The sequence below is a fragment of the Oculina patagonica genome, chromosome 14 (genome assembly GCF_052425735.1).
Source record: "Oculina patagonica isolate OP01 chromosome 14, crgOcupat, whole genome shotgun sequence".
NCBI classification, from domain to species: Eukaryota; Metazoa; Cnidaria; class Anthozoa; order Scleractinia; family Oculinidae; genus Oculina; species Oculina patagonica.
Genome location: NC_135771.1, coordinates 19758110 through 19769942, shown reverse-complemented (window position 1 = coordinate 19769942; position 11833 = coordinate 19758110). Strand labels below are relative to the sequence as shown.

Here is an 11833-nt window from a genome sequence, read left to right as displayed (position 1 = left end):
CAGCGCATGCACAGAGTTATTGTTAACCTAATTAAGACGGAATCCACTAGGAAGTCGAGTAATATTTATTAAAGTTGGACAAAAATCAATTTCCAGAATAATTTAAATCCTATTGCGTTATTTCCTACCCTTAATAAAAGGTAAAGATGTAAGTAATTATCCGTGATAACACCAACAACAATTTCTTATCAGAGTCTGAGAAAATGAATTTCAAAGTTCACAAGGTATAGGAAAAATCTCACGTGTAGCCATTTTGTAAATTCGTCTTAAGCGATTCAGTGGAATTCAGCGGAACTTCAAAATGTGTTTTCGATGTGTGGTGTTGTTAGAAAAGATTTCTTTCGATAAGATATTTGAAGCAGTAACAAAAAAGTTTGCAATAAGGTGGAAATAATTCTGGTACAACAATTTCTTATCCGAGTCTGAGAAAATGATATTTAAAGTTCACAAGCTATGGGCAAAAGCTTACATCTTTTAAGCGATTCAGTGGAATTCAGCGGAACTTCAAAATGTGTTTTAGATGTGTGGTGTTGTTAGAAAAGATTTCTTTCGATAAGATATTTGAAGCAGTAACACAAAAGCTTGCAATCAGGTGTAAATAGTTTTGGTACATAATTTTGTCCAATAACTACTCGAAGTCCTGGCGGATTTCCTCTTAAACCTTTTGTTTTGACAGAGATCACATGACTATTTGACGTCAGCGTTTTCAAAAAGTCCTGGTTTCGCCCGCTTTCGCCGTTCACAACACACCACCTAGCCGGCGTTTTCAAATTTATTCACTTTGGTGAGCTTTTTTGAAAAGTTCCGTTTTCGGTGACCGAAAACGCCATTTCAGTGTGGACGGTTGGGATATTCGGGTAAAAAAAGATGCGTTTTTAAATTCACCCGGGTCAGTGTGGACAGGGCCTCAGATATGGATCAAAACCTTTAACAAATTGTTGAGTCTGAGTCTTTTTTTTGATGCGTCATTTTAATAGTGCGATGATCATGAAAAACTATTGAGTCGTATTCCGCCTATTTTCATTTACAAACTTTCGTGATCCAAGCCGTATTTTTACTTAATATTGATAACATTTTGTATGTGTCTCTCAACAAGGATTTTGATAAATTACTGTCTTAAATTAACAAATTGTCTTTTAAAATAAACTATTAAAATATTTAACAGCAAAGAGTTCTGTCACGAAGTCTTTGCAATAGACCAGCAAAACAAACACCGTACTGGGTACAAATGCATTCAGAGGGCGTAGACAAACTTTGTAATTTGCTGTGGTTTCTTGTCTAAAAACAGGTTGCAATGGTCTCATAAAGAACGCCGAGAGGGGACTGGGCGAATCGTCATTTTCGTGACAGGTGTAGCGTGACCAAAATACAATCCATAATGTATATTTCCGCGAAATCGAAACTTCTTAGAATCGGGTGATCCGCTCGATCGGAGCTATTTCACATATCAGATTCTACGAAGTCAGAGTTTGCAGCGTCTTTGTTCGAAGGAAGATGTCTTCATCGCACAAGTCGGAGGAAGAAACCAGTTCCCACAGCAGTGAAGTGTTAGAGGATGTGAACAATCGTGTCAAAGATGTCCTCGATATTTTGAACCGCGAGACGAACAGAGTTCGCAAAGAAATGGAAGCTCTTGACGAGGCAGCGAAAAAGCTCGAGCACGTGCATTTTTCAAAAATGGTGAATCTTAATGTCGGTGGCCACCGTTTCTCTACCAGTTTGGCAACCTTGAACAAGGATCCAGGTATTTTGTAATTGCCTTAAGTACATCAAGTACATGCGACATCTTCAATATTGAAGAGACCTTGCAAGGGGTAAATCGCACCCTTGAATCTTGGTGACACAGGATTTTCTAAACGTCAATAATATAAGCGACATGATTTAATACTGCTGAAATTCGAAAACGACACATGCAATAAACGCGAAAAATTGACAGCGACCACAGTGATTGAAAGTTGTGCATTTCGCCAACAACAGCTCAGTAAAAATTTGCAAGTAATAAAACTGTAATTCCCATGAAAGTGACTTAGAATTCGAATGCAAGAAATGATATTTCTGAAAGCTTAGGTTTTCAAAATTTCCCAAGCCTGCCTTTTTTTTCCCGGGTAGTGGGTGGCGAATAGTAAAATATCAAAAATCCAATACAAGCCAAGGCCCCGGGGGGGGGGGGGGGGGTACTCCCTTTAATGGCCTATACGGGGAGGCTCCGCCTGAAAGGGGTACCTTTTTCAGGCTTCAGGTATATAAAAGGGTAGGGATTTCACGAGTTTAAGTATATGAAAGGGTATGGAAATCTGTCATTTGGCTATTTAAAAGGGCCTTTTATTAAAATATTTCGAACAGACGCAATTTTTGGCTGTATTATTTTAATTTATTAAGCGCTACTTAAAAATGACAAGAATACGTCCTATTTTAAGTAAACGCCATGACTCTTAGGTATATGAAAGGGGTACCTTTTTTCAGTTAAAGGTATACGAAAGGGGTACAATTTCTGTCAAAAATGGTATATAAAAGGGTAAGGGGTTAGAACTTGGGGCGGAGCCTCCCCGTATAAAACTTTTTTGAGTACCCCCCCGGGGCCAAGGCGCCTTGTCTCTTATTTGGAAATCTTTGACCGAGACTTATACTGGTTTTACCCTGCCCAGTGACTGAACTAGTCTCCCTCGCAGCCGTTCTTAGTGTCGTCACGCAAAATTCCTCCCCACTAACGGCTGCTCACATTCGAACAACATTCCTTTCCCTTTGTTTCTTATGTGACCAATCACAGCACGGGAGATCGTAATCAACATGTTTTTTCCCGCGAATTCGGTTGTTGCAGAGAAGAACATTTCGATGTGTTTTGAAAACGCAAGCAATGTTTTTCAACGGAATCAAAAAGCGTTGTAATTCCATTTATAAATAATTTTTCAAAACATTGTCAACACGTTTTGAAACATTCGATAAAATTAACAATCACGGCATTCGATATTCAACGAAATCACCGAGCATTTAGAATCATTCACGGGACTGTTGAGCCAGCTTTTAAAATTCTCTACAGCGTATTTTGAATCCACTTACATCATTAATTTCGGTTTGAATTTGGAGCAGAAACTGAACAAATACACGGAGTACTCCTGTAATTTTGCGACGTGATGTCTGCGTTTCAAAGGACATTCGATCCCATGTATTTCGCACGCACGCATTAAGTTCTGATGATAAATAAATTTAATTTGTTTTATTCCGCGGCGTCAACTCTCTATAACTGGTGCCGATTAAACCCTTATGCGGGAAATTTATCAAAAAGGGCTTCGCTTCGCTGACCGTTGCAATAAAACAGCATGAAAATAAAAGGCGCAAACTTTTATCTTTTAGCTTATTTTATAGCAACCGTTCAACAATGCGGCGCTACATTGTCTGCCGTGTCTGCTTTCGAAAAATTATTTTTCTGAAAAGATCTGTAAACCGTTTAGTTTCAACCGGTTTACAAACGCAGAAGACTAAAAACCGAAGACCATACGTCTCATAAAAAGTTTTAAATTCCTCTGCTGTGTAAAAAAAGTTAAATTTGACTAAATTTAATTTGTGTTGGGATAAACTTTACTTTTCGCCAGTTCATGTCGGGACGGTTCATGTCATCCAACAATTGCAAGTTATGCACGGCGAAGTATGCGTTCGGGAGCGACAAATATAATTATTGTTTCCGTATTCTTGTCTCTTCTTTCTCAAAGATTGCGGTTCTGGACGTCTTTATTGAAACAGAGCGAAATATTTTCCAGTATTTTAACGTTTTGCGGAACATTCGGATCAAACATTCGAACTGAAGCAAACAACGTGTATATTAAGAAACATATATTTTATTCATTTCTAAAAGTTTTCACAACGGACGAAATAACATTGCGAATTCACAGCAAAAAAACAATGTTTAGAAATGTAGTCGAGAAAAAAGAAGGATATTTTTGTCAACCTACCTATGAGTTTCGGAAAGTCTCTCCTGTATCAAGTTGTATTGATCGGATATTGTAAACATTTCGAGGCTTTCCCACGGCATGAAGCTGTCGCAGTTTCTCCATCGTCTTTCACGACTCTTAACAAGCGTTTTGTTCTTGGAATTGTTTGATCCTTGAAGATTCCCTTCAATTCAGTTTTAAGCTCTTGAAGATGATCAGATGCCTTTTTAAACGTTATAAGCCTTTGATAGCACGCTTTGCAAGCTGACAACTCGCTGGTCGCTGAATAGCAGATCACATTCACATCCAGTCATGAACAAATCAGAATAATCGCCGGAAAATCGAAACGATTCTCAACGCATTTGTATTTAAGTTCGAAATTCGAAATGTATTGCTATTAAACAACATCAAAAGCTTCTTCAAGGCCAAGGGTCACTATTTTGAAAGCTGAGAACTCCAAAATAAAACACGCAATGCGATTGGTTAGATTACTTTGGCGGGTACGGTTCCTGAGATATATGAACCGAATGGTGATTGGCTGAAATGGTGGAAAGGAATGTTGTTCGAATGTGAGCAGCCGTTAGTGGGGAGGAATTTTGCGTGACGACACTAAGAACGGCTGCGAGGGAGACTATGACTGAACATGCCACGGCAAAGACGTACCAAATTGGGTTCGTAATTTTGAAATTTCAAATTAACAGATCACGGCTATTAGCTATCAAATATTCGCTTTCTGGAGACTCTTTGAGTCGAGTGATTTAACCTTGATTTAACCTTGGTTAGGGACGTTGAAGCCCAAAACTTATTAAAAAGAAATTTTCATAACTTGTTGATTATGAAATATGTAAATCGGATTAATTATTAGATACCCTGCCGCGCCTTTGATGGGATGTCGCCTGGGCCCTAACAAAAGACTAACAGAAAAAAATACAAATGCCTAGCCATCTGAATAAACGAAATTATAAAAAATGCTTTTCATCATATTAGTCGAACCTGTGAATAAGTAATAGAAACTGGGATTGATCAATCTAAATGGCAGCAAGTTCGAAAACCGCATTCTTTTCTTTTGAAAGACAATTAACAAACCTCTCATACTGTGTGAAAACACTCGAAAATATTTAGCAATTAAAATGCTTTGTCTAGCAGTTCAAGATCAAACTAAAGCACTTAGTTGAGGGTGCGTTTCTTTGGGAAAATCCAAAATTGGATCATTGATCTCAGATCACACGGATACTTTGCTCCCAAAGAAACGAAGAATCCGAAAACGGATTTTTTGCCATGACAACCCCGTAAACACATTTCGCACAGAACATAAGATATCAGCACAAATTTATTTTTCGTCGAATGTATCCTAGCTAAAATAATTTAAGCATACAAAATCTTTTACAAAAACCACACGTTAAAGTAGATCCTCTTTAGCGTTAAGCACAATGTGGCGAGAAAGCATCTGAGAGCGAAGAATGATTGCGAAATGATCAGTGCAAATTTCGCTCGTGACAATTTCAAAAGGATACAACTTCCGTAGGCACACAGCGCCTGTCCTAGAAAACCTGTATCTCGTTTAAAATGATACTACATACCTATCTGAAGTTACTGTTTCCTTTTATCGTGAAATATTTTTGTATTTTGATCGAAATAACCGCCTAAAACTTTCCGTATGGCAGTGTTTACAAAGAGCGAACCTGTATTTTCACAGCAAAGACCGCTGGGCCAGGGTACTTTTTTCGAATCCTTTCCCAAAGAAACGCACGGATCATGAATCCTAAAAATCCGGATTCAGATATGATCTGATGTATCCACTCGAAGTGTGGATTCTTCAGATCATTGATCCAAGATTAATCCATTTTCGGATATAGGTAAAGAAACGCAAAATCCGTTTTTGGATCAAGAATCCGGATTTGGATTTTTCCCAAAGAAACGCACCCTTAGCTTCCTATTGGTTTGATCACTAGACTGAAAAACACCTCGGGCGATTCGTCTTTCTGTATAGACTAGTTCCATTGAAGGTTGCGATGTACGATCGCGAGTTGACAGTGCTTTTAAAGCTGTGCACGGTTCGTACTGGACTGCTGTAGTTTTAAGGTAGCAAATGTCCGGTTTGTTTTAAGTTTTGCAATTTTAAGTTAATTGAGCGTTTATCAGCTAACAGTTATTAGTTAATCGCTTGATCCAAACTCGCTTTAAGGGAACGTTAACGCTGAAGCATAAAATTTATTCATAATATATATTTTAATTAAGATACTTGTCCCCTTTTGATTTAGTTAGGACTCAAGTGGTGGGAATACTTGAAGTAATTCACGCAACCCGAGAACGAGAAGCGTATCATCTTCGGCTGTGTAGCTCGAAGAAAGTTCTCTTTTGTTAGAAATCGGTGAACTCGGCCAAAAAATATCTGAGGATCCGAGATCGACCTTGCCCCAAATAGTTCGAGACTCCGAGGGTAAACAAACATCGTACCTCTTTCCAAAGGCTCCCGAGAATTTGAGATCCGATCAAAAGTTTCAGACCCGCCATTTTTAGGTACCATTCGCCAACCAGGAAAGCCCCGATGTCTCCGGACCCTTTGTGAGCGTACGGGTTTGCCACTCCCAGTTTTTGCCGGCCTAGCCTGATGAAACTCCGGCTCTGTCAGTTTCTTGTTTATAAAGAATAAACGTCAATGATGTTTTTATCCTCTTTGACTAAACCATGACACAAGCTACTAAGATGCTGTAAAAATGAACTTACAATTGAAAAGAAAGACATTTATAACCATCGCTTCGTTGTTTTAGGGGATTTTGAGGCATACTGGAAAAACGACAGCGACATTTACAGCCGTGGGTTTATAGGCGACTTCGGTTAAAGTTGTCTCCATTGATATGGCTTTTCAGCCAACTTTACAGATATACAAAAAGAATATGATAATTCACAAAAAATCGATCTACGTAAAATGCTACAAACTTTATACCATCTACTCTAAAATGCTACGAACGATATAAAACTGATACACCACATGTATGTAACACCACGGTTTGCGACACGAGTACCGCCGTATCCCCCTTGGAAGGCCTCATTAAACTAATGTTATCAGATCGGTTTCAAAAACAGAGACTTTCGCTTTCTTAGGGCCTAACTGAACAAGGAAACAGTACTGCATGCCGGAATAAATGTTTCTCCAATTCACCGTTTGTGTACTGTTAAGTTTAAGTGAGTTTAGGTAAAATCGTTGGATTTCTGGTTTAATTTCATCTTTATCGTTGTGTCTCAGAAGTTCTGAAAAAAAGCGGCTAATTTCGGAACAATTTTATAACAGCAAAATCTGTTCCTCTTGTTTTGCCAGGTTCTTATACACTTTTCTTTAATCATACTTATCCCAGGTTCAATGTTACACGCCATGTTTTCGGGAAGATTTGACACAAAGCCAAACGAGGATGGATCTTACTTCATTGATCGCGATGGAACTCACTTCCGGTATATCCTGAATTATCTTCGCACTGGGCAGCTTATTGTGCCTCAAGACGAGCTTGTTCGAATTCGTGAAGAGCTTCTGGCCGAGGCTGCATTCTTTCAAGTTGAGGGAATGATAAAGGCGCTAACACCAAAACCCGAGCCAAAACCTGAGCCAAAACCTGAGTCAAAACCCGAGCCAAAACCCTTCAAGGATTCTGTGATCCTATCGTCTGATCAATGCCAAACATTGATGAACTGGGTGAAGGAAACCCGGGTCCTCACAAACATCGGTGGCAACTTGTTATATCGTGCTTCGCGTAATGGCTGGTCTACTTCCAACTTTCACTCTTGTTGTGACAACAAGGGACCAACTGTGACAGTGGTCAAGAATGGAAATTACATATTTGGAGGATATGCCAACCAAAACTGGGATAGTATGTTTTAGGCCATCCCAATAAAATGTTTCGTTTCCCATCGCCCAACCGACCCATTTTTTTCGAAAAGTAAAATAAAAAAAAATCCAGATTCACTAGTCAAAGAAGCAAATACTTGAATTTAAAAGCACACGATCTTGTTTTATTAACAACAATTGGTATGATGTGATGTCCTTGTCACATTTTCAAAGGTTGTTTAGAATAACAAACTAAAAGACCACGTTTTCGAGTTGACTTTGTAAGTTGTCGCTCTTACTTAGCACACTTCTCTGGAACCAAGACCCCTTCATTCTTTTTTCTTTCTTTTTTGCCCGACAGACCGACCGACCGACCCACTATCACAAGAGACGGGGCGATGGGAAACGAAACATTTCATTGGGATGGCCTTACTTAAATGCTCTACGAGTATAAAAGTAGCTATTGCATATGTTTTATATCGCAGTTGCCGTCAAAGCTTTACATATCGGCCATGTTCATTCTCTTCTTTTGCAGAAAGTGGGGCCACCCAGTCATCACGAGTGCACATTTTAAGATTCGTTTTAAAATTCACGACCCCCGCGTGCGCGCGCGAGGGGGGGGGGGGGGTTGGGGTTGGGGTTGGTGCTGTGACGCGGGAAGCGTGGCCTGGGACTTTGGGACGTGGTACTCGGGGACGTGGTAAACAAACAGAACCAATTTTTTATGTTGAATGTGTAAAATACAATTTCCGAAGGTATCGAAAAAGAAAGATTCGCGTGACAGTTGATTTCGGCGCTAGACTTCAACGACTTCGGTCACATTATTATGTGGCTTTGTTTGTCAAACCAAAAAGGTGAACGCCCGTCATCAAATTCCTGAGCGTTTTACCCGCCGACTTATAAAAATTCAAAGTTTGAAGGAATGTCAGAAAACTTTTCGCACGAGCGGTCATGAACTGGTGATAAAGTATAATAAATCTTATTCCGCGGCCACAGCTCTTAAAACTGTTTTTAACTGGCTCAGATTAAACCCTTGTGTGGTCCAGCTTTCAGAAGAGCTTTGCTTTGCTGACCGATGCATTAAAGCACAAAGGTAAAAGGTACAAAACGTTTATGTTTAGCGAGCCGTAAACATGTTGGCGCGACGTAGTCTCCCTGTGTTGGCTTCGTATGAAATTAATTTTTTCGTAATAGATCGGTAAAACGTTCAGTTTCATCCGGTTAACAAACGTAGAAGACTTGAAATTACAGTATAAGTCTCACAAAAATCTTAAAATGTTTAATTTAACCAAATTTGTGTCGGGAAATTCATTTGCTAGCGAACGAAACGCTCAGCAATGGTGTGCGTTTACCTTTTTTGTTTGACAAGTAAAGTCGTGACGAAAATCATTGACGTTTAGCGCGAAATCAACTGTCACACGTATGACATCTCCAGAAATTGTATTTTACACATTCAACACAAAAAAACTGGTTCTGTTTGTTTACACGTCCCCTAGTCCTCCGTCCCCGCGTTCCGCGTCCCGCGTCCCGCGTTCCGCGTCCCGCGTTCCGCGTCCCGCGTCCCCGAATCCCTACCTCCCGAGTCCGCTGTCCCTAAGTCCTAGGCCACGCGTCCCCGCGTCCCGCTGTCACTGTGACACTGCGTCCCAAACACGCGTCCTCGCGTCCTATTCCCCACGTCCCCGTCCCACTTTTAGACACAGCCCTCGCAGGGTGGTGGGGAGGAGGAGTTGTAATGGCACTAGTTGTTTAGGAATAGGAAGTAGTAGTATTGCCTATTTTCCTAGTATTCTGTAGTGGATGAATTCCTGGTGAGCATTATCATCGGCCAGTTATTCCCTTTCTTGATTAGGTTCTGGAAGTTTCAAAAGAACACCAGGATCGTTTCTGTTCAGCCTCGTCAACCAAAACGGTCTGCCTCCAACAAAGATGCTTTTGAAGTCTGGACAAGAAGTAAATGCTATCTACTGCCACAGTAGCTATGGGCCAACATTTGGAGGTGGTCATGATCTTTATATTGCCAATGCACCAAATTCCAGCAGTAACTGCCACTCCAGGCTGGACAACTCATACCAGTGCCCAGCAGGTCAGAATGGTACCACATTTCTAGCAGGAGGTCAATCCTTTACTATCAGTGAAATGGAAGTTTTTGGCTTTGAGAAGTAAGAAGCTTACACTTAATAGCCAATATGAACTACAATTTGCAAACAATCAAAGTTTATAAAGTTAAATACAGTTTATGATGATGATGAGTTATTTTCTTTTTACATGGAACAGTTGATCAGAAAGCTTAACTTTAAAAAAGTGGTTACACAGTAGGTCTGTAGAGGATGATTCGTTAAAATAAACATCAGTCTGTTTAGTTTTTGTTGTCACATTGACGCTCGTAAAAAATCCATTAACGAGACACAGTCCGTCGTGTTGGAATTAGAGATTGGATAAGGGAACAAGAAAATTGTTGATTTGTGACTGAAGAAGACGCGTTTGTACTACTGCAAGTCACAGCGAGCTGCCAGGCCACTAACACTGTAACGGAATAAGCTAGCCATTAAATTAAAAGTCAAAACCTTAGTAATTAGATATTAAAGTCAAACAGACAGCACCGCTTCAGAGAAAATATGTATGAATTATATTTTATTTTATTTTCACTGTCTGATTACACTCAGTTACACAGTAGAACCCAATTTACGTACACACTCATAAGCAGTGCTGTATAAAAGAATATTGGTTTTCCCTTGGACAGTAATTGCACACAAGCATTTTCAATTCGAAACGTCGACTGAAACGAACAACTCTGCGCCAAAGTTGCGTCACTAGGCGCATAAATTACTCTTGTTGCGTAGCAACCACGCTGACATGGAGAAGAACAACGCTGGCGCGCTAGTTACTTGTGGCGCACCTTCGATGACAAAAACACAAGTAAAACAGAAATTTGCAGAGATATATTCCCAGAAAAGATTAAAACAATGAAGATGAAGTGTTCAACATGACTCGAGCATGGGATAAAGAAAAATTCTGAGTCCCTGACGGGAATCGAACCCATGGTCTCCTAGATACCGGTTGGGCGCTCTAACCAACTGAGCTACGAGAGACTCGTTGCGAGCTAGTAAAATGGCCCAGCTCACAACGAGTCTCTCGTAGCTCAGTTGGTTAGAGCGCCCAACCGGTATCTGGGAGGCCATGGGTTCGATTCCCGTCGGGGACTCAGAATTTTTCTTTGTCCCATGCTCGAGTCATGTTGAACACTTCATCTTCATTATTTATTACCGAGCTTAAAATTTAACATCTTTATTATTTACTACAAAGATTAAAACAAATTTTCAAAAAAGAAGATTATAAAACACTGAGAACATGCAAATACAGAGATAAGAAAATTCAACGTTTTCTTTAAGTTTCAGAAATGGACAATGCACGTTCAGAGCCATTGTTATTACGGGACTTTAAACCTGCCCTTAATTTTTCGTTGGCAGTGAAAAGCTTTGGCTTTATTAGCTCTCACCTATTGTTATAACTGTTGTTAATTATTGTTTAGCTGGTTACCAGTACCTCGCTTTGTATTTTTCAAGTGTTAAAATCTTTCGCTTTTTGTAACCGTCACTTCTGAAGATGCGTGCTGTAGCATGCAAAACGACAAGTAAATTTTTGTTTCTTTTTTAAACCATGCGTAGTCCATGTGTTATGTTTGTTACCGCTGTTTGCATTTTATTTCTTGTGAAACCATTGTTTAATTGTTTCCAATCAGAAAGAGGCTGGGGAATAGCGATTTCCCGCCGGCACAACTTTTCGAAACTACGCATTCGGATGGCTGAAAAATTTTGGTTACTCGTTTTTGTTCGAGGACTAGCTCTGGGCTGTTTGGATGAAATTTCGATTGAATGATACGAGAAGATTCGTCAAGCCTTCCTCTTTTCTGCTGCTTAGTTTGAAAGCTGTGTGATGAGGTTTTCAGGTAGAAAATCGCCACAGCGCTGGAGCTATTCCAATTTGTTGCTGTTGGACGTTCTACCCTTTCTTCTGCGAAAGCAAAATCCTTCAAACTGCTAAAATTCGCCATTTCAAGCCCAAAGAACGACACCACACATGCACA

The 11833-nt window shown here is 39.9% G+C and overlaps 1 protein-coding gene across 1 annotated transcript; it reads left to right on the top strand.

Annotated features, from left to right (window-relative positions):
- Window positions 1–1263: 1263 nt before the first annotated feature.
- On the top strand, window positions 1264–9942 carry LOC144638849 (uncharacterized). Its single transcript, XM_078498138.1, has 3 exons — window positions 1264–1744; window positions 7283–7789; window positions 9599–9942. The coding sequence occupies exons 1-3, from the start codon at window positions 1495–1497 to the stop codon at window positions 9910–9912; spliced, it is 1071 nt and encodes a 356-aa protein (XP_078354264.1). The 5' UTR covers window positions 1264–1494; the 3' UTR covers window positions 9913–9942.
- Window positions 9943–11833: the final 1891 nt, after the last annotated feature.

Excerpts from the sequence above, each read along its gene's own strand:
- LOC144638849 (XM_078498138.1), top strand. The coding sequence starts at position 1,495 with ATGTCTTCATCGCACAAGTCGGAGGAAGAAACCAGTTCCCACAGCAGT. Across the intron at positions 1,745-7,282 it reads AACCTTGAACAAGGATCCAG|GTTCAATGTTACACGCCATG; the intron begins GTATTTTGTAAT and ends TACTTATCCCAG. Across the intron at positions 7,790-9,598 it reads TGCCAACCAAAACTGGGATA|GTTCTGGAAGTTTCAAAAGA; the intron begins GTATGTTTTAGG and ends TTTCTTGATTAG.